The sequence below is a fragment of the Pleurodeles waltl genome, chromosome 2_2, assembly GCF_031143425.1.
Source record: "Pleurodeles waltl isolate 20211129_DDA chromosome 2_2, aPleWal1.hap1.20221129, whole genome shotgun sequence".
NCBI lineage: Eukaryota > Metazoa > Chordata > Amphibia > Caudata > Salamandridae > Pleurodeles > Pleurodeles waltl.
The window spans coordinates 475,036,407-475,063,616 of record NC_090439.1 but is presented as its reverse complement, the minus strand read 5'-3'; the positions used below and the strand labels follow the sequence as shown (position 1 = coordinate 475,063,616).

The window sequence follows — 27,210 nt, the reverse complement described above, 5'->3', positions numbered from 1 at the left end:
TGCTTGACGTCATCCCTGTCTCGGTAGTGCATGAGGCGTGCAGCCAATGGGTGGGGCGGAGAGCCTGGAGGGAGTGTTTGCTTGGGGACCCTTTGGGCGCACTGCACAGAGAAGAATGGTGGTAAGAGTTCCATGGGGATGCAGCTGTGTATCCAGATGTCTATGCATGTTTCCACATCACTTCCTTCAGGAAGTGTATTGTAAGCTTCTCTAGTGTGCATTATCTTGACTGCGATTCTCTCTACGAGAGGATCGATGTTCTGTTTAGAATGTTAACAGTGGACATTCTCAAAACCGGCAGTTACCTGCTGACCGGGGAAGAGAGCATCAGCCTGCAATAAACATGTTAACTTTACTTAAGGGGAGTAGTAGTCGATTACTACATTTTTGGCGACAAGTGCAGCAGGTTCCCCGTTGTCCTCAGTGTGGATGCTCGGAACCCACTTAAAGAGAATTTTAAGTAAGGCCTTGGTTATGACGCTTTGACTATCTCTAGCTTAAAATTGCACGCAGGCACTGCAGCTCAACGCATTTCTTCGGAGTGGAGCCGAATAATTGAGTATTCAATACCTTATCTGGCTATATTATCTGGAATTGATCGGCATCTCCACGTGCACGCATCGTTTGAATCACAATGCTGAGACCGAGCAGGAGAGCTTGTAAATTTCCAAACGCTTTACCAATGACAATGACGCACATGGTAGCCATCTTAAGGTGTAGGGAAGGTTTTTATTAGCTTATGCTACAGTCAATGCATTAGTGAATTCAACTTGTTGGAACTGCACGCTGATTCTGATATGGTGAAAGGCACACCTAATTGATGGCTCATAATTTTAACTAATGCCTGTTGCAGTGATTTAACAGAGATAAGGTGAGTACTTATACCGGAAATCTGTTATCTCTTCAGGTTATCAAAGGAAAACTCATGGAAAGTAACATGTCTGTTGTGGTTATGGGCTCACCTGTACAAAACTAATTGAACTAATCGAACTAAGCTAGATTATCGACTTGTACAATTCTTGTAAAGGTATAACTGAAGCATCAAGGGTCTATTTAACGTGTCATTTAAAAAATATATATCCGTATAGATTGTATTATTGTTTATAATAGTGATGGATATAGCAGCAGTTAATCCACCACCGCAATTCTTGATGCAGCCAGGGAGCCCACCAATAGAATGGGAAGAGTGGATAAACATATTTCATGACTACTTAGAAGCTTTAGACGGTTTCGGATTCTCTTCTAACAGGAAAATAGCTATTCTACTTAGTTTTTAGGTAAGGAGGGTCATCAGGTGTTTAAGTATTTGCCCAAGGCAGTTAAACTGGCAGAACAACCAATTGAGGATGTATTTATTGAAGCGAGACAAAGGTTGGAGTTGAGGTTTGCAAAAGCTGCAAATGTCATGCAAAGACTCAAATACTATACTCAACCGCAAAAACATGGCGAGTCAGTGGATGAATTTGTTATTCATTTGAGAGAACTCTCAGTTAAGGGTAGATTTGGGGCAATGACAGAAGGGTTGATCAGAGAACAGCTCATTGTACAATGTAGAAGAAGGAAAATGCAAGAAAGATTGTGGGCAGCGAATGGTCCTACGTTGAAGAGTACCATAGAAATTGCAAGATTTGTCAAAGAATCAGAATTTTGTATGAAGCAGATGGAGAGGAAAGAGTCTAGGTGTGCTGAAGAAATAACATTAGTAGAAGGTGAGGTAGAGGTAACATCTAAACTGTTTCTGAGCAGCAACAGTAACTCATTTACCAGCAACAGTAGAGTTAATAACAGCATGTGCACGAAGTGTGGCAGTAGGTATCACTCATCCGATTAAAAGAATTTTTAAGCGATAGGGAAAGAATGTCAGAAATATGGTTTGTAGAGAGAAAGAGCTCTATAAGTGAACAGTGGCTGTGGCCGTTGATGAGGTTGAGGATATGTTCAGGGGTGAGAATGTTGACAGAGTGTTATGTGTTTTTGAGTTTAACAGTATACGAGACATAGCAGGGAGAATGCAAAGACCCATAGCGGAATGTACCATAAAGAATGTATCAGTGGAATTAATGGTGGACTCTGGTTCATTGTATACTATTATACCGAAAAATATGTTTATGCAAAAATGCCCCTTAGCTAGGTTATTACCGAAAGATATAAATCCTTGGAGATATCAAGGGGACCAGATCGACATAATTGGATATATGCTCACTGAAATAATATTAGAAGAAAGAAATATTAGAGGCAAGGTTTATGTAGCAGAGTCTGGCCCTCCCATTTTAGGGTGGCAACATCAGTATGATCTCCATATCATTATAAATCCACTGCTCCCACCCATGTCATGGTGGTAGAAAATATCACTTTAGTGGACATTTTACGAGGAGCAAAGGATGTGTTTGAAAAGAAATGGGAGAATTGAAGGGGTATGTACATGAAATTAAATTGAAACAAGAAGCTATACCTATACAGTACAAAGTTAGGAAGGTGATGTTATTAGTTAGAGAAGAGGTTAAAGAATTACTCAAAGAAATGCTGGAAAGTGGAGTAATCGAACCTGTGGAGGCGTCAGAATGGATATCACCTGTCGTAATTACTTTAAAAAAAAAAAAAAAAAAGAATGGATGGATGGATGGAAAGTTGAGATTTGGTGTGGACTTGGGGTTGAACAAGAATATAGTGATAGATAATTTTCCATTGCCTAATATCAATTAACTTGTTTTGCTACTTAAAGTTGTTAAGTATTTTTCAAAACTAGACCTCAAACATGCGTACCCTCAAATAAAGCTGCATACAAATTCCAAAACACTGACAGCATTCATCACCTTGGAAGGGACTTATCAATTCACTAGAATACCTTTTGGCCTAGCATCAGCAGCTAGTGTTTTCCCGAGAATGATAAGTGAAATTTTCAAGGGCTTGGATAATGGAATATATTTGCAGGACGACATTCTAGTTTTTGGCGACACAATTGAAAATCGCAATGTTATCTTGAAAATGATGTTGAATAGACTTTTGTAATCAGGTTTGACTTAATACAAGAAAAGTGTCAATTCTTCGTAAGAGAAGTTGAGCTTCTTGGTCACTCCTTGTCCAAGGAAGTTATCAAACCAAAAAGAGATTTATTAGCTGCTATCAAATCTGCACCAGCACAAAAAGACAGAACAGCTGCAATCTTTCTTAGGTTTAATAGAATATTATTCCAAGTTTGTGAAAAACATTGCTAGTAAGACAGAAAACCTGAAGGTCCTCATGCGCAAAGGAACAAACTTTGGGAATCTGCACAACAGCAATGTTTTCAACAAATAAAGGAGGGGGTGTGCAATACTAACATATTGGTACCTTTTGATATTAAAAAGAAAACTAAAACTGTTGGCGCTAATGCATTTGGAATAAGTGCAGTTACATCTCAAGTGCATGGATCTTCGGAGAAAACTGTTGCTTTTGCTTCGCAGACCTTAACGACTGCTGAAAGACACTATGCAGTCATTGAGAGAGAGACCTTGGCGGCAACATATGGGGTGTGGAATACTTCTGCACGTATGTGTGGGGTAGTAGTATTACATTGCGTACTGATCACAAACCATTGTTGAGAATCCTATCACCTGGTGGAACCGGGAAAGGTTTGGCAAGAAAATGGCCAGGCTAGCTTCACGCTTACAAGAGAACTGTAGAATTGAATACATTCCTGGTTGGAAAAATGGTCAGGCAGATTGCCTTTCACGCTTAGTCCTTGATTGGCAACTTGTGGATGAAAAAAAAAGTATGTAAACTGAACATGAAGGGGCAATGCCGAGTGTGCTTGAAGTTACTCATTGAATTAAGGGCATAGTAAATGAGAAAGACTGGCATTTGGCTATGGGAGTGACAATGTATTGAAAAGTGTAATGGACTTGATAGAAAAAGGAGGGAGAAGAGATAGCACTCTTCCTGTACTTGTACGACCTTATGGCAAAGTTTTAGATGAGCTATCTGAAATAAATGGAATGACGGTGTTGCGAGGAGAAACAATTGTCCCACATACAGGGGTACGGAAGAGGTTGTTTCATATTGCACACGAAGGACACTTGGGACAAACTATTACAAAGAAAAGACTCGGAATGGAATTTTGGTGGCCTGCAATGGATGATGATGTAGGGTGGATTGAACGATGCGCAGAATGCAAAGAGAGTGAAAAGTGTTTGAGAGTTGGTGTACAATCTGAATGTGGCAGTATAACTGATCCAGGCAGTCCATGGCACAGTGTATGCATGTATTTCATTAGAACTTTGTCATGAATAGGTAGGGTGTAACCGGGCGCCTCCTGACGCCGGTTCATATGCAGATAGGACAACCGCCGAGGGATACCCCGGGGGCACCCGAGAAACTCCGGACGTGATGACGTCCAACGCCATCTGTCAGGAAGAAATACCCGACAGAGAAAACGGACGAGAAGACGACGACGCGAGGAGGAGAGAGAGAGACGCTGGATCGACGAGGAGCCGAGAGGAGGAAGGCCGCCGACCGGGAAGGGAAACCCCGCCACGAAGGAAGAGGCATTGCTGAGGAGCGGAAAGCTCAGGGAGCCTCCCGCCCCTGCTCGAGAGAAGTCGGGAGATCACCTGGAAGCCGGCCGCGTCCCTGGAGGGGCGTGGCCAACCAAGGTACGCGCGTACCGACAGTGGGACTGGGGTTCCGGGTGGCTAGCTGGATTACGGGGCGTTAAGGGGAAAGGGCTGAGATCCTGCAGAGAAGGGGAGACGGTGTAAATAAGACCGAGACTAACTGACTATAATAGCACAAAGTGCCGCAAACAGGAAGCCGTGGGATAGAATAAAAGGGGAGCACGAAGAGTTCACAAAGAATAAACCACGAAGGAAAAGTAGCCCCCACCTACCTCCACTCTCACAACCCCCCCCCCTCCACGCCCTACTAACCTTAATTAACTGTGTTTAATTACTTTTTCCCCCACTTACCTGTTCCTTTCTCATTCTTTGTTTTGGGAAATCCGGTGTCACTGAGAGTCGGGAGAACGAGACCTCTCTCCAAACCGGACCAGGCTATTCCCGGAGCACCACCGAACCCTGAAAAAGAATAAAGGGATTCATATTAATTTCTTTGGAGTCTGACCACAAGACAACTTGGAAAAGTAATATAGTTGTCTAGCGCAAACGAACAGAAATAAACTCACTAACCCCATAAAAGCCGAGTCTGTCGCCTTCTTCCAATATCTCTTCAACTCGGGATAAAGAACCCGTCACATAGGGGAAGGAGTTTTGTCTTAGTAATGGTAGATGTACATTCCAAGTGGTTGGTCGTTAAATTAATGTCTGAAATCAATATGTCAGCAACTATAAGAGTTTTGAGAGAAGTCTTTGGTAAGGAGGATTTCCCTGTGGTTATTACAGACAATGGTACACAACTGACTTCAATAGAAATGAAAGATTTATTGAAGTCATGTGGCATAAGACATGCATGTACAGCATTATGTAACCGCGTGCTTATAGTATTGTGGAAAGAGCTAATCGTATGGTCAAGAGGGGGATACAGTTAGTCGTAGCCAACAGATTGGATGTAGAGCTTGTGACTTCAGATCTGGTTTGGACATATCGTACCACGGAAAGTATAAGTACAGGTATGATGCCATTTATGGTCATGAGAGGTAGAAAACCCATTTGTAAACTCAATCCTTCGTGGTTGAGAAATATGATTGAAAGGAAAATGTTCTGCTACAGTTAAGAGTCTATAATGGATGGCAGTAAACACAGAATTGAGCTGGGTGATTGGGTTAAGATTAAATCAGGACGAGTAAAAAAAAGGGTTGAGCAAATTTTTGGGACAGTTCAAAGTGCACGAAGTCCAAAGGTGGCATGTGATTCTTACCAATGGAGAACGTTGGAATTTAAGAAGAGTGGCCAAATATGGATCTGAACTGAACAGGATGAATGGTGACAAAAGCAGTGAGTGCAATGATCACATATTAATGAAAGATGAGGAAGTAGTGAATCCTTGTAAGACTCGAAGTGGTTTAGGTGGTCGTGTAGGGGGTGGAGATGGAGCAAACCTCACAACTGGTCAGAATTCTAGTACGATCGCTAATCACATGGGTAGTAGAGTTCCTAGACCCAGAAGACCACCTGTTTTTAAAAAAAAAAAAAAAAGATTATGTAGCATGATCTGTATTTTCACTTTCCATTAGTATTTCATTTTTTAATGTTTAAGTGCTATTTTATGTCCCCTTGAGGATATAATTTAATGTTCATCTTATTTTGAGTTTTCAGTTAACTATATTGTTTGTTTATTTAGGGTTAACAGGGGAGGATGTGTTGTAATCTTCTCTAGTGTATATTATCTTGACTACGATTCTCTCTGTGAGAGGATCGATGTTTTGTTTGGAATGTTAACGGTGGATGTTCTCGAAACCGGCACTTACCTGCTGCCCGGGGAAGAGAGCACCACTCATGAGAATACCAGCCTGCAATAAACATGTTAACTATACTTAAGGAGAGTAGTAGTTGACTACTACAAAGGCCCACCATCCAGATAATATTCCATCTGGATCTTCCTTCTGCGTCTTCTGCGCTTTCCTTCAGGATGTGGACTTTCTCCTGCATGGTGGTTAAGTGGGATTACAGGTCTGATGCTTATGGGTGGAGAGTTGCTACTGTTTGTTCTGCAGAGTGCACCATGTCTAATAATTTCCAATGGTCATCATGTAGAAGGGTGAGGTCTGTGGCGACGGCATCAATCTTTGATTCCATGGATGCGCAAGTTCTTTCTACTTCAACAAGTACCGCATGTTTGCCAGTAACTGTCTCTGGATCTGATGAGTGGCAGGGGGGATGTGGGGGGGTGCTCAGTAGTACAGTGAAAAGCCCAGTGACGATGTTGACCGGCAGGAGTGTGGGGCCACTGCACCGGTTCTGGCGCGCACCATCATAAAGGATCTCATGAGGAGAAGTTTCGCAAATGTGTAGTTTCGTAGAAGATACTCGCCTGCTTGTGAGTGTTGGAGTAGGTCGCAACACCTCACAGCACGAGCAGCCCAGTGTGAAAACTAAGCAGCAGATTATAAGGAAGGGCTCAATGAAAACCAGCTGGTGAATAGGCGATGACACTTATAGTGGATAGCGCAGCAGTTAAGCTCAGAAAGTCTTGTGGTAGGAAGGAGCATCATAGGCTGTCAGAGGAGGAATAAAGGGCCACACAGGGCACTTTTTTACAACATGTGGCAGTAAGCCACATTCATTAAGCTTTGGTGTGTACCGTTGCTTGGGGGTAACATTACCATAAGCAGTGTAGTAGGGCATTTGGTAATGTCCTGTCCATCAGAGGAGCCTCATTGTGAGGAGCTCTGGAGCAGCAGTACCTGAGGGATAGGGACAGTAAGTGTTAGATCTCTTGGTGCTTTATTTGTGGCCTCTCTCGGTCAGCAGTCCAGAATCTCATGAATGGTGGGCCATAGTGGGATTGCTGGTGTTTGCAGTAAACTGGAGATACAGGGGGCAGGGGTGGGGGAGTCAACAGGAGAAGCTTTAGGGGAATTGTTGAGGCTCCAGATCGTACAGATACGGTAAACTACTTGTAGGCTGCACCTGCTGTCTTGCTGCTTAGGGCCCGGCGACGCCTGAAACTGTTTTTGGTGGCTTCCCAAATCATTTTATTTTAATTTGTCGTCTTCCCAAGTGTGCTACACCCTGGGCAGCAGCAGTTTCCTTCATGCTTCGTGCTCGAAGTTGGCCGTGTGTATCGGGCATCTCCTGGGGCTCAGCAGGGTGTGTGGAGATCAGATGGGCAGCTTTCAGATCTCCTCACTGCAAGCCAAAGGCTGACACATTTGAACCTGATAGTGCTACACAGAGAGAGCGGCAGGCCCGATACTTGCAAGGAGTGGCCTTGCACTCCATGCAGTCTGCTGAGCTAAGTGTGACCCCTTAAGGCCCGGCAGAGCACGGATTCAGCTGGGCCAGCATGCTGGTAGTTTCTGGTGTCATCAGGAGGCTTTGGGAGCCTGGCAGCCCCCTGCTGAGTTACAGCAGCCAGGGCCTGGTTACCCAGGAGCTGTGGTTGAAGCGTTTAGGGTGGGCTGCTTCTTCCTGGTGAACCCCCAGGGGGCTGCGGTGGTATACCGTGGTCAGGTCTGTCAAACCCAACCTACTGCCGTCAGTTAGGTGTTGATTCATTGGGGTTCCATGTTGCTGATGGAGGACAGCGGCGGGTCCGATACAGGCACGTCTCAGTCTTTCATCCACCGCAGGTGTCGAAAAAGCATAACATCTGATGGCTCGTAATTTCCAGCTGGTGCGGCCTCCCGGTGGCTCCCCTTGTGTGTGTGTGTGGAAAGTTTGGGCACCGGTTGGCCAACCACCTGGGTGTAATATTCAGGATGACAGGAATGAAGTACAGAGCTCTCTTTGCTGTAGTCTGCCATCTTGACCTCCTCAGCCGCGCCCCCCCTACATTTGCCTTAATCATGGACAATCTCATCAAGATCCCTAAGCTTCAGACATCTAAGTTCAATCCAAGTATGCTTGGGTAAAGTATGGTAAAATGTCATTTTTCAACACCAATATTCACTTTTACAAAAAGCTATGGTAAAACATGGCAAGCGTAAATGTGTATCTTTCTCAGTTGAATTTTTAAAAGAATGCTGATGTGACAGAGAAAATGCGAGTAATTGTTCAGAGCAACTTGGTACCCTCTTGCCCTCCATAAGGGATAGAATGTTCCTACAGGCTTGTTGACACTGGGGGTTTTGATTCTGCACCTCCATGGGCCAAGGCACTGTTTCTTGTTTGGCCAGTTGATTTGATGGAGGTGTTTCTTGCAGAGCCAAATATGATGCTGCCGTCGAAGCCATGGGACGCTATGATGAACGGAAAAGTATAGATCTAACTTTGAAGATTGACACGCAGCCTCTGACCGGGCTGCACAGTGAAGCACCCAGGGCTGCTTTACATCAGCGTGACCAAACCAATGGCTTCCTCTACTTTGGTGTCAATGAGTTAAACTCTAACAGCATAATTACCAGAGTAGCAAAGTTGCACTAACCTTATGTGCCAAGCAAAAGTGCATGACTGACTGGGCCTTTCTTGTAGCAGGAGTTAGGCAGCTGGACACCAACCAATGAGGCCGATGAAAATACTTACATCCGAGTGTGGTAATTGAGGAAGGGGCAAGACCTCAACTCATGGAGGAGCTGCTCCTTCTCTCTTGTATCTGGTTATGGCTGCATAGGAAAAATCATTTGTGGGCCTCACAGTCCACAGACAGCCAGGATGCAGATGCACCCAATTTTTAGTTTGTTCTGAGTCAGATTGTTTAAAATTATTCCTCGATGGAAAGCTCAGATGCCTTGCCCAGCAAAATAATCTTTGATCCTGGCAGCTTTGCCTTCCAAAGGGCTAATACCGCCTGCCTTCCGGGCTGATATGTTCATGCCTTATGAGAACTTGCAAATCTAACAGTGATCAGCTTACCATACCACATGAAAAAATACTTGGATCTGCTACAGCCAAACATATTTTATAGTGTGGCTTTCTGGGTTAGTGAGGACTGACAGTGATGGCAGTGTTAGGATTGTAGTGAGAGGACATGCCCTTTTATCGGTCTCCCTTTCTTTTGACTGGGGAAGTCACTCACTAGCCTTTTTATTATTCTTAGATTGGTCTGCCAGTCCCCCGTAAACAGGTCCTTTGCTCCATCCAAGGGTGACATGGATGATGCAGATATGTCACTTCTGTATTTAGAGGGCATGTGTACATGTGCATGTTAAAAGTGGTTAAAAGTGGTTGTGGGTGCACAGGAATCCATTTTATTTTCCAAAGTTTAGGTGGTACCTAACATAGATGATTGATAGAGGCCCAGGAAGCATTGTGGATTACAGGACTTCTCCAGGACCTTCTTGTTCTCCTTTTAGTTCGTAAGATGGATGTGAAGGAGAGGAGATGGTCATTTTGATGCTTTGGGGTATTTCCCTCCTTTTACTACTCCATTGCTGTATAGAAGGGCTACGCTGTACAGGTAACATTCAGTCAAATGAGTTAGCATCCCCCTCTTCTGTACCCTTGTTTGGGTCTCCAAGACACTCAACTCCACCCTATCTTTCTGATATCTGAAGACAAACACCTAACTGGACTAGTCTGAGAAGAAAAAGCAAAAGAAGCTGCCCGAAAGCGGTCTTAGAATTGAATGATAGAAAAAATGCTGCCACTTGAATATGGGACAGAAAATTACAGCTAGTGTGCCAAGAATTTTCTTCCAGAAGCCTGGGTCTCGTATCAGTGGTGATCGAGGAACTCTGTGCTCCAGGGTTTGGGTATCCACCACCAACTCCTCTTGTCAGTTTTAGGACCAAAAAGAGTTCTTAGAAGCCTGCCAGGAGTAGCTGTCTTGGCCCTGCGTTGAAGGATGAAAGTGACCTGCAACTCCAGTGTCCATTGGTGTACTTGCAAGAGGAAAGCTCTGCTTAGAAGAGGACGACGATGAGTTTGAGGGAGCCAAGCGTGAATTACCTGAAGCAGTCTTCTGCAACATAATTAAGGACCTCTGTTACTCTGCTTGAGGGTAAAGCCTGGAAGCCCTGAAATATATACCCTCTTGAACCAAAGCTGTGGTTGGTGGACTTCGACCCCATGTGAATTCTGCGCAAGCAACTAAGCGCCTAGAAGTACAAGAATGGTAAAGAGCCTTAACTGCACCCACAGTTTCCATTGAAGTACAAGGGTACTGGAAGAGGTACTGTGCTGAGAGAGAAAGTGACCCCCTCCTACCTCCGACTCCCCCAGCCCCACCTCCCACTCTCTGTGGATTGAGACATTGACTAATATTGCGTACTGACTATTTCCACCCAGGATGGGCTTCTAATTTGCTTCGCTGGGAGGGCTTGTGTTTGGGCCCAAGAACGATCGCAGGAAGCAAGATCCATTGGACTATGAGCAATGGAATCCAGGCAGTCTCTTTCAACCTAGGACTGCAGCACCCAGCGCTTGCCTGATTAAGCGTGCACAACTGCCCTTCTCGCAGATCTGGACTGTGTCAGCTGGGCTGTGACAGACACACCTCAATAGTCCCTTGGAGGTCTGTGCCATGAACACCCCATCTGAAGTGAACCTGATAGGGTAAAATACCACCCATGGGCAACCCACTTATTTAAGGAGGGGGAACACTTGCACCAGCAAAGGTCAACCTGAGCTTCCCATAATTATTACCCGTTATGACTAGGAGGAGGGCCAAATAGACTATTTTGCATTGAAATATCACTGATATCTGTTGTCTCCCAGAATCCATCAAATGATTACTTTAATGTAGTATTAAAATATAAATACCCTCTGTTACTTATGTATACTATTGCATTGTGTGTAAAGTAAATTCTCTCTTATAACTCAACATATTTATTTATTTATATATTAATTATTTCTATTGGTTCATTGTTTAAGCTCTGAGTCTTTAACCTCACATAACCTCCCTTGGTAAACTTTGTTGTGCTCAGCTTTGCTATCCTTGGTGTAAGGTGCTAAAGGGGAGTACTTGGTGCTCAGGTTTGAGCTCAATAGTAAGGTTAGACTCCAGGACACCAGAGATTGAATGCTCTGATGGTTGAGGTTTTGGCTCAGTAGTTGCCGACTTCTCTGTGATTCGAAAAAAAGTGGTTGCAGCAACTAATATATCAAAAGGTCTTTAGACGTCTTAGTTTTCATCTTTAGTTGGATATTTAAACTACATAATTTTCTTCACACCAAATCCTTGTCTCTGTTTTGTGTCCAAGATTGAGAATTACCTCCTTCAACTTTACTTTCACTACAATACTTGACTGTTCAGCTTGGTACTTTTTATTGGTACTTGTCATCGTTATTTGTTTTTTTTAAATACCTTAAGGACTGAAGAATCTTGACTTGCCAGCAAGTGCGATATACATTGATGTGTTTCCCTAATAACATAAAAAAGGCATTATGAAAAGTTTAAGTACATGTACATATTCTACCCCAATTTGTTAAAAATTTTACCTAGATAAATTAACATCTTATTTTCTCTTTTTAACACATTCATTTGTATGTAGCCTGCAGATTCTGCTCATGTAACTAGTGATGAAGAGAAGTTCCTGCATAATCTGATTTTTGAAGAGAAGCATAAGAAAAGCTTTACTGCAGTGGTTATTACAGGTGTGGAACAAGCTCATGTGCAGTACTTGAAGAATTATTTCACTCACTGGACGAGGCAATTGGCGTAAGTCTTACTTTAGCACTTATATTTCCTAGGTATGCAGCAAAAAGGTTTAGCTGTCCTACAGCAGGTTTATAGGTGCTTCATTTTGGGGGGGGAGGAGAATTATGTTTATTGGGATTTCACATGAAAAGAGACAAACCAATATTATCAACATGGGCAGTGTGATTGAGTATGATAATAGTTACAACACAGCATTCATAAAATAAAACTAGTAGGGAAAAATCACAAGGAGAAGCTGTGTGTGATGCGTTAGGGAGTGAAGTGAGGGTAAGAAAAATTAAATGTGAAATGTGGGGTGAAATGAGGATCCAAGGGCCCAGATAGCAGGTTGTGATAATGGGAGAGTTGGTTGACTCAATAGAGGCCACATATGAACATGTAATAGTTGCTCAACGGCTTGTGCAGTGGATCACTGCAGTCCTGTGTGTGCCCGCGTGCTCAGATGGGGTGGCTAGTAATATTGAGAATAGGATAGTCCCCTTATGAACTGAGTCTCCGGTGGAATGGAGGTGGGTCCTAGAGGGAAATGGCGAAGAAAGGGGGGGGAAAGAGAAAAGTGCAAACTTAATGAATAGCGAGAGAAAACAGAACAAGGGATGGAAAACAGCAGAACTGGGGTGGGGTACGAGCTGAGGGGGGCATTTAGTGGTTAGAGGTGGTGTGGCGCATGCCGGTTGGGTAGGTATCAGACACATCTGGAGTCATAACTGTTAGTCTGAAGGTAGGGGAAGGTGGGGTTCATATGCCGCAGGACGTTTACAAATGTGCCTTGCCTCCTCCCAATGTAGTGCAGAGTTTTCCGCTGCACTCCAGCGGATATGTGCAGTTTGCCACTGAGGGAGGGTTGGGGTGAGGAGCCCACCAGTGCATGGTGAGGAGGGGGTCTGGCTAGCAGAAGTGCAGGGTTGGTGAAGCAGGCCCTTACTTTGTGTTTTTTCTGTCTCAGGAAGATGTGGAGAGCTGTGGCTTCCCAGGAGTTAAGTGCTGGAAGCTCAGTAATAGCGGTTAAGAAAGAGCATATTGCTTGCCAGAAGTTGGCTGTATTCGGGCAAGACTAGTGCATCTGTTGAAGGTCTGCCGATGTGGATTGGCATCTTGGGCAAGCCAGGAGCACTGCGAGGAACTGGCAGTTCAAGCCAGGGCAGCCTTTCACCCAATGTGTGAAAGGCCTGGATCGTTGCGTGCAATGGATGCTCCCTTTCCTCTATTCCTCATACGGAGTGGAGAGCAGCTAGTAGGTGTCCATGCGTCAAGAATTGGCCCGGAGGGATGGTGTACTCTTGGCAGAGCTGATCAAATGAGAGCAGTTATTAATTTTGGAGAGGTCCTCCACTGTGTCCAGGAAGCCGGAGTGCCACTCTGTAAGCTCTGTAAGGCCTGTAGGGACCACGTAGGTCCTTGAGGGAAGGTTTCTAGAGAATATGGAACTACTTGCCACACTAGATACAAGGCCCTGGCCAAGCATTTCTGACCCACCCAGACATGGAAGGACCATGACTGTTGTAGCTGGATGGTAGGATGGAGGAATTGGCGTAGTACATTGGGGGGGGGGGGGGGGGAAGAACCATCCATTACGCTCCTTTTGGGTATATGCCTCTTTGCCAGCTATCGGGAGAGACACTGGGGCTGTGCCATTGGATAATTATTTTCAAATGAAGGAGCCCCGGTCCTCCCCGACCTACCGGCAGCTGCAGCTTGCAAAGGCATGCCCACCGCCACCCATTGTCTCACAGGAGGTCGCCCAGCATCTGATGAAGCTCTCAAAAGAAATGTCAAGGGTACCCTGGGGCATTTACAAAATAATGAAGGAGGCGGGAGAGGATGACAATTTTGGATCATGCAATTTTTTTTTTAAAGTGAGGGCCAAGGGTAATTTCTCTCAGAACCGCATCTGCAATTTCAAAGCTTTGAGTGTGTGCTTCAGGCTCCTGTCCGACAGATCTTCTTGAGTATGGTAGAAATAGATCTGTAAATAAGGGACTGCCTCTGCGGTCCAGGTCAGGGTAATGTTTCCATGTATATTGCTTGGCGGGGGTCGCTTTGCGGCGTAGAGGGAAAGTGCATGTTCTCCAGTATTGGATCTTTCATAGATTCACATGCTTGAATCATCCCCGTCGTCGAGGTGGGAGCCTCACGGTAACCCCAAATACACATAGCAGTACACTTTACACACTAGCCCCAAGGGCCTCCTTAGGTGCTTTTATAGTCTATCCATGTCGTTTTGCAAAAAAGACCCAAAGTTGAACCTCAGCCAATCGGGCGTCCACACCCTCTAGAACACTCCCAACAGAGGCTCTTTCCCTCAGATTTTCTACCGCACGTCGTGTGAAGGGAGTCTCCCTGAGCTCTGCTCAGTATACCTTTCTGACAGGAATTTGTCTCTCAGAAAATTTCACTTTTACAATCTTAATATGTCTCAGCAGACTAAGAAGGGTCTGTTTAGGGATTGTGGCAGCTGTGGGAAGAAGAGACTTCACGTTGATGACCCCTACAAAAAGTGTATCTACTGCTTGCATCCTGACCACAAGGTGAGAGACTGTAAAATCTGTCGCACCTTTAGTCAGAAAACCCTCAAGAGTAGGCTTCTGTTATGGCTGCAGAGACAGAAGGCCATGGAAAACCCATCTTCAGATGAGAGTGAAACATCATCTCGCTCCCTCAAGCTACCTGGAGAGAAAGGAAGACTACCTGAGGAACCACTGAAGAAAGTGGTTAAAAAGATAAAGTATGCATCTATGGAGAAACAGGGGCACCAGGAGCCTCCTACTTCCGGATCAGAGACCCAGGCAAAACTATTAAAAAAGGTTCGCTCACAGCCTACGACGCCTGTGGGGAAAAAAGGCACCCACAAAAAGTGCCTCTCTGTCTCTGTCGCCGACGAAGGGTCCGGAAAGACCTTCCTCTGATGCTTCCAAAAAACGTCCATCGACGACGACGGTGTCGACTGTCACGACAATGACATAGACGTTTACTACGGCGGTATCTCTGATGATAACATCATCGTGGCTTTCATCGATGATTATCACTGCTAAAATCTTCAAGTAGGTATCTTCAAGAGAACTGTCGACGGCACCACCGTCAACGAGGGGACTGTCGACGCCGAACACTAAACCGTTGACGGCAAGGATGGAAATTTCGTCGGCCCAATCGTCGGCCATCATGCCGGCGTACAACATGATTAGGCAAGATTCCTCCCTCTTTCGTTTATCACCACGGGAGAAAGAACATCACCAATTCTTCCAAGACACACGTCTCCAAGCAAAGTCTTGCCATATCCCCCGCAGCATCTCCTGGGTGATGACGAGGACGATTATTCCCAGGATGACGGAATGTTTGGTGCAGCCAGTAGTCCATCTCAGCTGCATGTAGAATGCCAGGACTTAGATGAGGAGGAGGAAGGGCAGCAGCAGCTCTATTATTCCTTAACCGTATATCAACGGGACTCTTCATACCCAACAAGGGAACAAGAATCTTCTTTCCCCATGCCTAGGTCACTTGTGATAGATCTCCAGGGTATGCTAAAAGACTACTATCGGTGTTTTCCACCGTCAACACCTGTAACTCCATCTAGACCTGACAGTCAGCGGACACCTATGGAAACCCCTGTTACCAGTTTTCTGGGAACACCGCACAGAAGCGTCCCATTGGTTCCCCAGCCACAAGATGACCATATCTTGACGGATGACGAGAGGGAAGAAGGAGAGATATTGGAGGCGGCTCCTAGTGAGTGGGATGACTACCTCATTCCCACACCATCACCGCCAGCACCGGTTGATTTACCCCCTGAAGACATCAGTGGTTTTCACAATTTAATGGAAAGGGCGGCCAAGATATTCGACTTGCCTATTATTTCTCAGGAAACAGATTGTTTCTTGTATGACTTCAAAGAACTGTCAAGGATATCAGTAAGAGCGATCCAGATAGTGGATTTCCTATGGCAGGAGGGCTTGAAGGTAATGGAAAATCTGGCTACAGTGCCTTCTCAAATGCCAAAACTGGAAAAGAAGTACAAGGCCCCTGACAACACTCCAGCCTGCTTAATATCAAAACCAAAGCCAGATTCCGTAATATCCCAGGCAGCGCAGCGTCGCTCAAAAAACCCTTCGCCACCTATCGCAGCCCCTCCAGACAAGGACGGGAGGAGATTGGACACTATTGGTAAGAAGTTTTCCTCGGTGGCGGCGATCACGGTAAAGGCGTCCAACTCCTTGGCCATACTAGGGAGGTACGATCGCCAGATGTGGGCGGACATGTCTGCTTACGTAGATCTCTTGCCTGAGGATGTCAAGGTGGAAGCAAAGAAGGTGCTGCAGGAGGGTGAGAGGATCGCAGCGGAAATCATTCACTGCGCAATAGACATTTCCTTAACAGGATTCCGACAGCTCACAGGAGCAGCGGTCTTGCGTAGGCAGGGGTGGCTCAAGTCTACATCCTTCTGTCCGGAGGTCCAGAGCCGCATTCTGGATATGGCGTATGATGGTGAAAGTCTATTTGGGAAGCAGGTGGACGACATGGTACAGTCCATCAAAACGGATACTGACACAGCGAGATTGCTTGGTACCTTGCAGTACCGGAAGCAGCCCTTTCGTGGGGCAAGAGGTAGAGGAAGTTATTCCTTTTGAGGGGGCTTTCAACAGTACAGACCCCAGTATCAGTCCTCTGCAACAGGACCCAGACACCAATACAGCCAACATCAGCAGCATTATCGATTGCCACCTACCGCTGCATATATACACCCAGCGAAGGGAAGGCCGGTGCCACGAGGAAGAGATACCCGCAGAAAACAACGACCAGCTAGCCATACCAGCTTCCTACCCTACCAGGTGCTCCAGGATCGGGGGTCGCATCACTTCTCACTTCCTTCGTTGGAAGGCCATAACATCAGACAGATGGGTGTTGGATGTGGTGACCAGAGGACATACTCTGGAGTTCATACAAAAGCCACCGGACGTCCCTCCGTCAGGACCTCCACCTCCACGATTAACCCAACTCCTCAAGGAAGTAGAGGTGATGCTACGCAAGGGCGCAATAGAGCTGGTCCCTGTTCCTCACAGGAACAAGGGGTTCTATTCCCACTTCTTTCTGGTCAAGAAACCTTCAGGAGACTGGTGCCCCATTCTGGACTTAAGGTCACTAAACAGGTTTCTGAAGAAACAATTGTTCAGAATGGTAACACTGCAGGACATCTTGCGCCTCCTGTGTACAGGAGATCATATGGCATCATTAGACCTCCAGGATGCTTAGTTTCATATTCCAATACACCGCAGCCATCGGAAATTCCTCAGGTTCAAGATGGCTGGTATGCATCTACAATTTTGGGTCCTTCCTTTTTGTTTGAAATCAGCCCATAGAATTTTTACAAAGATGCTGGCTCCAGTGGCAGCTCATCTCCGCCAATCGGGCATGCAGGTAATTCCCTATATCGACGACTGGCTCATCAAAGCAGCCTCAAAAGGCCAGGTGGTGCGTCACATCTCTTTCTGCCTCCAGTTGTTTGACGACCTGTGGCTTACCGTCAATTACCAGAAGTCACATCTTTGCCCCACACAAACATTGAACTTCTTAGGAGCGGTATTAGACTCTGTCAAAAGCAAGGCGTACCCGTCTCAGGAAAGGAAACTAAAGCTGAACATGTTGGCCCACAACCTCTCGGCAAAAAAGTGTTTCAGTTCGCATTTTCAAGTCATTGCTGGGAATGATCTTGTCAGGTATTCCGCTGGTTCCAGACTGCAGACTGTATATGTGGCCCCTGCAAGAGCAATGGGATGTCCAGTGGTGCCAGGTACAAGGCTCTTTCGAGGACAAAATTCTTGTCAGATCGGAAATGCGAACAGCTATGGCTTGGTGGGTGACACCGCCAAATTTGTCCAGCGGTCTCACGTTTCTTCATCAGGTACCTCGCTATATCGTGACAACAGATGCCTCCCTCGAAGGTTGGGGTGCCCACCTTCAAGATCTTCGTATCAGCGGATCCGGGACTCCAAAGGACAGTCAGCTCCACATAAATCAGCTGGAGCTCAAAGCAATAGATTTCACTCTAAAGGCTTTCTTGCCAAGGCTTCAGGGCTCGAATGTCTTAATCAGGACGGACAATACCACAAGCATGTTTTATCTGAATAAGCAGGGTGGCACAAGGTCCCCCTTTTGAGCCAATCCATAGAGCGGAGCTAAAGTTAATTTCATGGAAAACGGCGTTGTTGCTCGCTCTTACTTCCGCTAAGAGAGTGAGTGACATACAGGCATTCACAGTCAGGGAGCTTTTTCTTCAGTTCACCACTAGTAGCGTAATTCTGAGGACGAATCTTAAGTACATACCGAAAGTGCCCTCAACTTTCCATTTGAATGAACCGGTTATCTTGAAAACCTTTTTTCCTAATCTGCAGACAGTGGCGGAAAGGGCATTAAAAGGTGTCTGAAGTTTTGCCTACAAAAGACTCAGAGCATACGCAAATCAGACCAGTTGTTTGTGGCCTTCGGAGACGCAAGGAAGGGCCTTCCATTATCCAAACAGACTGTAGCCAGGTGGATTGGCCTGGCAATCCAATTCTGTAATATTCAGGCTGGTAAGCCGCTCCACAGCAGGGTAAGAGCCCATACGACAAGGGCGGTAGCCACATTGGGCAAGAGCTGCCCTCTTTGCAGGGGTGCTCCTGCAGCAGATTTGTAGAGCGGCCACATGGTCCAGCCAGCATACGTTCACTAAACACTACTGTCTCGAGGAGACGAATAACATGGACACAGTGGTGGGGCAAGCAATGTTGAGGCATTTATTTCGTTAAGGTGAGCCTCTTGGATCATCCCACCTCCGCAAACAGGGTAGGTGAGCAACGGTTTCTTATTCTTATCAAGGTTAAACTTTTTCTATTTTTAATGCTTATGATAGTGCTTGATTATCGTAGCATGCTATATATTTGTTGCAATGCAGGGATCTATGCTTATTATGCCTGATTGTTATTTTCAGAAGAACATTGTTACGTGGCCATTGAACACTAACTGGAGGTACTGTCACTCTTATTCCTATTGTTGTTCTGATGCTTGTTCGGATTATAAGGGTACAGCTACATGCCTACTTAATCAATGTTACTGCTCGCTACTCTAATTCAAGCATGTGAATCTATGAAAGATCCAATATTGGAGAAGAAAATTAGTTACTTACCTGTAACTGTGGTTCTCCAGTATTGGTATCTTTCATAGATTCACATGGGACCCACCCTCCTCCCCGCAGAGGCTCCCCTTCTACATGAACTCTTAACTTCACACTTGTACTAGAAAATCTGAGGGAAAGAGCCTCTGTTGGGAGTGTTCTAGAGGGTGTGGACGCCTGATTGGGTGAGGTTCAACTTTGGGTCTTTTTTTCAAAACAACATGGATAGACTATAAAAGAACCTAAGGGGGCCCTTGGGGCCTAGTGTGTAAAGCAGTGGCGTAGCGTGGGGGGTGCAGGGGGGGCCGGGCACAACATCTTGAAAGAGACTAGAGTGCTAAAATCCACGGGTTAGGGGGCGCAAATTACTTGCCTTGCCCCGGGTGCTGACAACCCACGCTACGCCACTGGTGTAAAGTATACTGCTATGTGTATTTGAGGTTACCGTGAGGCTTCCACCTCGACAACGGGGATGATTCAAACATGTGAATCTATGAAAGATACCAATACTGGAGAACCACAGTTACAGGTAAGTAACTAATTTTCATATCTGCCAATTAACACCCAGTCCAGAAGCTGCACCAAAATCTTGAAAAACTGTTGCTAAAAGCGACAGGTCTAGGACTGTGTCCCACACATACAGCTGCAGGTTATCTACTTATAGTGACACTGCCTGTATGATGTTATCTAGGGGGATGCCCTGTTGTGGGCCGTCCTGGGGAAGTCTGGGGGCAGCAGTTCCATGGCAATGGTGAATAGTATAGGGGAGAGTGGACACCCCTGGCAGACTCCGCATTCAATAGGGAATGGGGGAGAGATGAGACGACCAATGTGGGCCCTAGACGTAGTGCATGTGTATAGTAGTTTGGTTTGTGCGAGGAGTTGCCGTCATATACTCACTGCACTGAGAACCTCAAAGAGGTAGTGCCATGACAGAAAATCAAAGACCTTCTCAAGGTCTAATATCAGTCTGACTGCCAATGGGAATCGCAGGGAGGCCTGGTCCATGATATGGAAGAGGCGTCGGATATTGTTAGTTGTACTTCACCCATGTGAAAAAAACATATTGATCTGGGTGGGTGAGAGTGGGGAGGATCTGCAGGTGGCGCCTGGCCAGTACCTTACCTAGGATCTTGTAGTCTGTTCCTAGTATCTCTATCAGCCGATATGAGGATAGTAGGGTAGGTTCCCTGTAGGAAAGTGCCCCTTTTGGCATGGTTACCACCCCCCTCCACCTTTTGCTTGGTATTGATGCTAACGTGTGAGTGTGTGCTGGGATCCTGCTAACCAGGTACAAGAAACAGTGTTCTTTCATTAAACTGTACCATTGTTTCTTCAATTGGCACATCCCTGGCACACAGCTAAGTCCCTTGTAAAAGTTACCATTGGTACCAAGAATTCTGTGGACACAAGAAGGGTGTAGCCACCCTCAGAAAGAGTTTCCATTGGCTTATTGCCCTCTGACCCCTGTAACGGCCCTAAATCTAGTATTTGGAGGCACCCCTCAACCTTATTCACCAGATTCCTGGCAACCTCAGAAGAAAGAAACACTGCTTAGCTGACCCTAGCAGTGAAGACTCCAGATGACAATTGACTTAGCCCCAGCCCTATAGGCCTGTCTGCAGCCCTATAGGCCTGCCTGCCGCCTTAAAGACCCTTGCTCCAAGAATGCGGCGCCTCCTGTAGGACTAGCGACCTCTAAAAACCCCCAGCATAGGACCAAGAACTCGTGAGGACAGCGGCCCTATCCAGAAGAAATCACCAAAACGATTCAAGAACCACCCAGGATCCGTGAGCCCTGTCCACTCTGCACCCTATGCCTAAGGCCCGAGTCCAGGTGGCCCACTGGTCCAGAGAAGGTCCCTAGGCCATTTGGACCTCAATTCCACCATGAGTTGACCCCTCCTGGCCAACACAGTGATGCCTGCAGCCTGTATCCAGAGGCTCTCGCTGACCGTGATCGGATCTGAGATACCAGACACCCATGTAGACCCCTACACTTGCATCCCCCCTGGCCTTGGGGAATCCGACCGACGGTCCAGCAACTTCCAGTGGGCGACTCTCCTGCCTGTCCAGCCTTTGGCTTCCTGGAATTGACGCAGCCTGCAGCATCGTTTGTGATCCCCAGGGTCCCCCGATTGAAAATCATTGGGTGGCCAGCTCTGTGCTTGCATCCTGCACCCGGCAGCCCCTGTGCCGCTGAAGCTGTGTGTTTGGTGTGATGGTCCTGTGGCCCCCCACTGTGATGACCTAACCTCAAGCACCCCCCCACCCCTCTCCCTCAAGCTTGTGTCCTGGAACCTCTGGTATTTACCTACAATCTGCTTTCTAACGAGCACCCTCAGTCCTCATAGGATTCCATTACAAACCTGATGCAAACTTTGACCTTTGCACCCAGCCAACCCCATGTTGCTGGTGGTGTGTACTTGCCTGTTTTCTGTGCTAACACTCCCATTCCCCCCCTCCCAGTACTGTATGGACTCCAATGGAAAATTGCACTGTCAACTTTTGGAACAAATTGCTACTTAAAAACTGCTTTATTTACAAAAACCAAAGTACATTTGATACATATCCTTGATACCTATTGACAAATGTTCTTACCTGCAGCAACGTTTTTCTGGTTCTAGCAATAAAGTAACAAAATACATTGTTTCTATATTAACACCATTGGCCTGGAGTTAGTTGTTGAGTGTGTGCTTCATTTCTTGACTGTGTGTACCCCAAATGCTTTGCACTTTCCTCTGATAATCCTAGCTGCTCGACCACCCTACCACAAAAGAGAGCATTAGTATTAACTACTTTAGCCTCTAGGGAACCCCTGGACTCTGTGCACACTATACCTCATTTGGTATAGTATATACAAAGCCAGCTTCCTACTTTCCCAATATGGCTTCAGCAGGGAGATCAATGTGTATGAGGCTGGTTCAGTTGATGGTGTACACCTATGTTGTGGCTCCCCATACTGAGTCCAGGCAACCCTTAGTGATAGTGTTTTGGTGTCTAGATAACCAGAGCTCTCTAGGGGTAGCTATGGAGAGTAGGCCAGGCTTATCAAGGAGGAATGTAAAGCACTTACAATACCACCGTTGTCAGTCAGTAACTTACGCAAGAAAGAACCACACCAACTGTTACAAAAATAAAGTATTCTTTATTATAACACTAAAGAGTATTCTGAGGTTGGTATATCTCCACTTGGCGGTATCTACAGTCAAGAAATATACTTAGAAACAAACAGGAATAGCATAGAAATACATGAGGCCCTATGGGGGCGGAACCAAACCATATACTGAGAAAGAGGTAGAAGAGTGGAGCTGTCCAACCAAGGTAAGTGTGTTAGAATTCCAGGGGCTGGGGAAGTAAGAAATTACCAGAGGTAAGTATGAGAAATCCCACAAGCACCTGGGTGTACAGTTGTTAACAAGCCGGGTGTCCCAAAGGCTAACACAGTACCATTGCAGTTTGAGTTTTATGGATTTAGGACCATTTCCAGTGGACCCCGAGTTGGCACAAAGAAGGTTGGAGAGTGTCCCCACCCGTGGATACGCAGAAGACCGGAGTATCTACACCAGGGAGCAAAGGTGCATAGGGGTGAAGTGGCATTTGAAACCCTTGTTGGAGTCAATGGAAGCCTTGGTTGTTCAACTGCTGTTGCGACCAGTGGACCAGGTCGGTGGAACCCAAAGGTGAATTCAGGATGAGAGGAACCTGACGAAGAAAGGGACAGTGTCCAGACCATTCTGAGTAGTCCAGGCGGTGCAGGTACGCAATGCCCACAAGTTCCTGCAGGACGCTGAAGGAGAAGTCCAGCTGTGGAGTCCAGAGGGATGCAGGAGAGCTTTGGAGACACCCACGTGCTGTCCCACATAAGTCGCCGGAATGCAGGATGGTCATTGACCAACAAGCCTTGGCAAATGCATTTGTAGTTGCACGGTCCTAGTGACTCGACCCTTGGAAGATGGTCAGGGCAGATCTTCAGAAGGAGGAAAAGCCAGCTGGAGTTCATGGAGCCCCCCACAAGTGATCCACTAGTAAAAACAATGTTGCAGTTGGAACCCTCCCAACTGGATCCAATCTTGTTTCAGTCCAAGAACAGACCAGCAGCAGTTCTGGCGACCAGGAGCAGAAGATGTCTTGCAGTGAGTTCCTTGTAGAGTCTTGCTTGAGTAATTTGAGGACCCACCTTGGGGGGGAGGCGCCCTTAAATATCCCTAAAAAGGTGTTGGGCACTCTCTGGGGTGACCCACCTACCATAGTTGGTCAGGGATGTCATCTACTTGGCCTACTCAGTCAGATGCTCCCAGGGACCTCTGTCTACCTTGTTTCCAAGATGGCAGAATCAACCAGCCACTTAGCAGAGCTCTCTGCACCCTCGTAGGGGAGGGGCTGGACAGAGGGGTAGTCACTTTCCTGTCTTTAGTGCCTGAGCGAGAATCGGGGGTTCCTGAACTGGTGCAAACCAGATTATGCAAGGTGGACACCAAATGTGCCCTTCAAAGTAGTCTGGTGCCGCTCAGAGGCCACGCCACCCCAGCCCAGAGACACCTATTTCAAAAGGAGAGGTGGTCACACCTCTGTCTTGCAGCAAATCCTTTGTTCTGCCTTCCCCTGCTTGAGTTGGGCTCCCCAGCAGGAGGGCAGGACAGTGTCTGGGATCAGCAGCAGCGTGGGCTGGCAGCCATACCCCGTAAGGCTGCACAGGCAGAACTGGGAAAACTTCTTAGCAATTCCCAGAGTACATGAGATCATGAAACTAGCACTGGAATTGGTGGTGTTGCATGATTCCAACATGTTTGATACCCAACATGTCTAGGTTTAGAAAAGCCTTTATGCAGTTGATCACTCGTGCTGACCATTGTCCACTACATACCTTAAGATGGCTTCCCAGCACTTGCAAAGCCCAGAGAATGAATTTTGAGGTTCGTTGTGACACCCTTCTCGTGCAGGTGTACCCTTACACTTAGGGACATGCACCCTGCCCTTTGGCTGAAGGGTCTACCAGAGTGGTGACTCAGTGTCCAAGTGCAGTGACTGTGATATAAGGCAAGCCTTGTATCTAAAGTGAAAGGTGCACGCACTATTTCACACAGGCTACAATGGAAGGCCTGCAGACACAGTTTGCATGGGCTTCTATGGGTGGCATAATGTATGATGCAGCCCATTGGAGACCCCTGGTGTACCAGTGCTGTGGGTACCTAAGTACCATATAATAGGGATTTACATAAGTGCATCAGTATGCCAGTTGTGTGTGTAAAAGTACCGTTTTACCAAATTTAGTGGTGAGCGCACTGGCACTGGGGTCCTGGTTAGCAGGATTCCAGTGCACTACAATCCAAAATGAACTGACACCAGGCAAAAAATGGGGTGTACTACAAACAGAAGCTTGCTTACTACAAAGAAATTCATAACCTTTGCAAACTACAGGAGTAACTATCAGTGTATTATATAAAGCATAATTAATATTGTTCAATGCGGTAATGGACAGTAAAAACTCTTTCTCGTAACTAAGAAACAGACCAAACGAACCTCAAAAACTAAGTGGAAAAGGTATATTGGCTTGTGGTTGAAACTTGAATTTATTTTTCCTCCCCCTCCATCTCCTACTCTCACCCAAAGCATTTCTTTTAATTCACAGTCAAGTATACCCCAATTCATGCCTTTTCCCTTTGAGGAAATCCCTTTCTGCTGTTATTTGGTTTTTTTTAAATGTGTGTGTAAAGGCAGTTAGTTCCTCTGTGACTGCTACTAAGCAAGTGCATTAACCCCTTCGCTGCCAAGCCTTTTACCCCCTCAGGTGGCAGGCCTTTTTTCTTGGCTATTTGGAGCAGTTCGTGCTTAGGCCCTCATAACTTTTTGTCCACATAAGCTACCCACGCCAAATTTGCGTCCTTTTTTTCCAACATCCTAGGGATTCTAGAGGTACCCAGAGTTTGTGGGTTTCCCTGGAGGAGACCAATAAATTAGCCAAAATATAACAGAAAATGTGATTTTTAAAAATAAATGATCCCTGGTGTCTAAAGGTTTCTGCTCCCCTGCCTCCCACTCACCCTGTCCTGGGGGTTGCGTAACGGTTACGTCCTTGGCGCCTCAGCGGTGCAGCAAAGAACTGAACAGTTACATACTTGGCTGCGAAGGGCTTAACACTCATTTTGGATAGAGCGCTCTATAGAATTGCTTAATAATTAAATGATGGGTATTATGCAAAAGCTTTTTTGTTTTCTACTGTAGGAGGCTGGCCCTCTATGCAGTGTGCAAAGCTTGGCACACTGCGCAGCGGGTCCAGGCAGCCACACGTTGTTCTACAGGGGTAAAAACTAAATCAATTATTGCTCTAATTTTTCAGGTAGCTTGGTCGAGCAGTTAGGCCAATCTTTGAGAAGTGCAAAGCATTTGTTGTACTCGAGGAATCAGTCTTGCCACTCACACACTCAAAGGAATAACTCCAGAACAATTTATAAAATACTTCTGATTTTATTGTAATTTTTAAGACCAAGATTATCAAAATTGGTTGAGTACTTTTTGAGAAATGAATTTTTGAAGTTTAATAAAAAATAATCTTGTGCGTAATTACGCACCATAAGAATCAATGGAAAGTCTCCTTTAAAAATATATATAAAATCATACAGTTATTTTATCAAGTTCTTCTTTTGCAGGTTGGTTGAGGTCTTCGGTGGGCACACTGAGACAGCTGTAGAGTTTTGGACGGCCCCCGGGTCTGGCGGGAGCAGCGGTGAAAGATCTCTGGAGCTGGTGCAGGGCCACTGTGGGCAACAACTCAGAAAAGGTCTGTGTAAGTAAGTTTAGAGGTGGTTCCTTGTGGTACCCTTGCAGTGTCGCGGTCGCAAGGGTTGAGGGTCCTTTAGAGCACAGCAAGTTCTTTATTGCAGGACAGTGGGCAACTGGGTGCAGAGCGAATCGATGAGCCAGAAGCTGTGTGCAAAGAAGCCCTTTGAAGCTGGAGGCAAGTTCAGTGTGGGGTCGTTTGCAGGACAACTGGAGCACTGTAGCGGGAGGTCTGGGGTGTTACTGAAGTCCCTCGACTTGGCCTTCGTTCTGGTACTTTTTCAGCCCCGGGCAGGCTGGTTTTCCTGGTGTCCGACATCAGCTGACCAATACCCAGTGTATTGGCACGGTTCGAACACTGGAGGGTGCCATGCCATCAAACTTGGCACACTTGCAGGGTTGGTCCTCGCGGTAGTTGATGTGTCGTCTGGTCCACCTGCAACTTCCAGTTCCAGAGTTAGCGCCTGGTCAGTGAAGTGACCCTCAGTGGGTTGCTGGTTTCTTTGTTGCAGAGTGGTACCTTCACTCTGGAAGGAGTTCTTGGGTGATTGGCGAAGCCTGGAGATCCTCAGGGGTTCTTTAGGTTAGTCCAGTTGCCCAGCAGCTCCTCAGCAGCGATTGTCTGGTCCTAGGTGCAGCAGGCAGTTTTTGGCGCCTTTTGTTTGTGCAACAGGTCCACAGTTCTTGTGCCTTCGATCTTATTGGTGTGGTCTTCTTTGTTTCCTTTGAATATGATTATCTGGTCTAGGGGTGCCCACTAAATTTTGAATTTAGTGGGCGTTTTAGGGGGAACCTGGTAGTGTCCAATGGGGACACCTACCTTTGGGTATCTACAACCACTACAGTGGCTGCTTCCTGTGGGAAGGGTCACTTCCCTATCCCTTAGTGCCTATATTCCTTCCATCTAAGACAGAGGATAATGAAATGGAGTCAACACCTCAGGAGTGGTGCATGACTAGTGGGGCCACTCCTCCTACCCTTTGTATAGTTTCCCACCTTTGCTCCTGTTGTTGGCAGGTCACGAATAAAGAAAGACAGGATTCAGTTTGGCAAGTAATATGAGCATTTATGAATAACGGCCGGGAGGACAGCAC

At 46.2% G+C, this 27,210-nt stretch overlaps 1 protein-coding gene across 3 annotated transcripts in view; it reads left to right on the top strand.

Annotated features, from left to right (window-relative positions):
• Positions 1 to 27,210, top strand: part of SMCHD1 (structural maintenance of chromosomes flexible hinge domain containing 1) — a 2,128,336-nt gene that overhangs the window by 224,351 nt on the left and 1,876,775 nt on the right. For all 3 annotated transcript variants that reach the window (XM_069219969.1, XM_069219967.1, XM_069219968.1), the window contains exon 8: positions 12,026 to 12,192. In XM_069219969.1, coding sequence (XP_069076070.1) covers positions 12,026 to 12,192 — 167 coding nt within the window. The remainder of the gene's footprint in view (positions 1 to 12,025; positions 12,193 to 27,210) is intronic.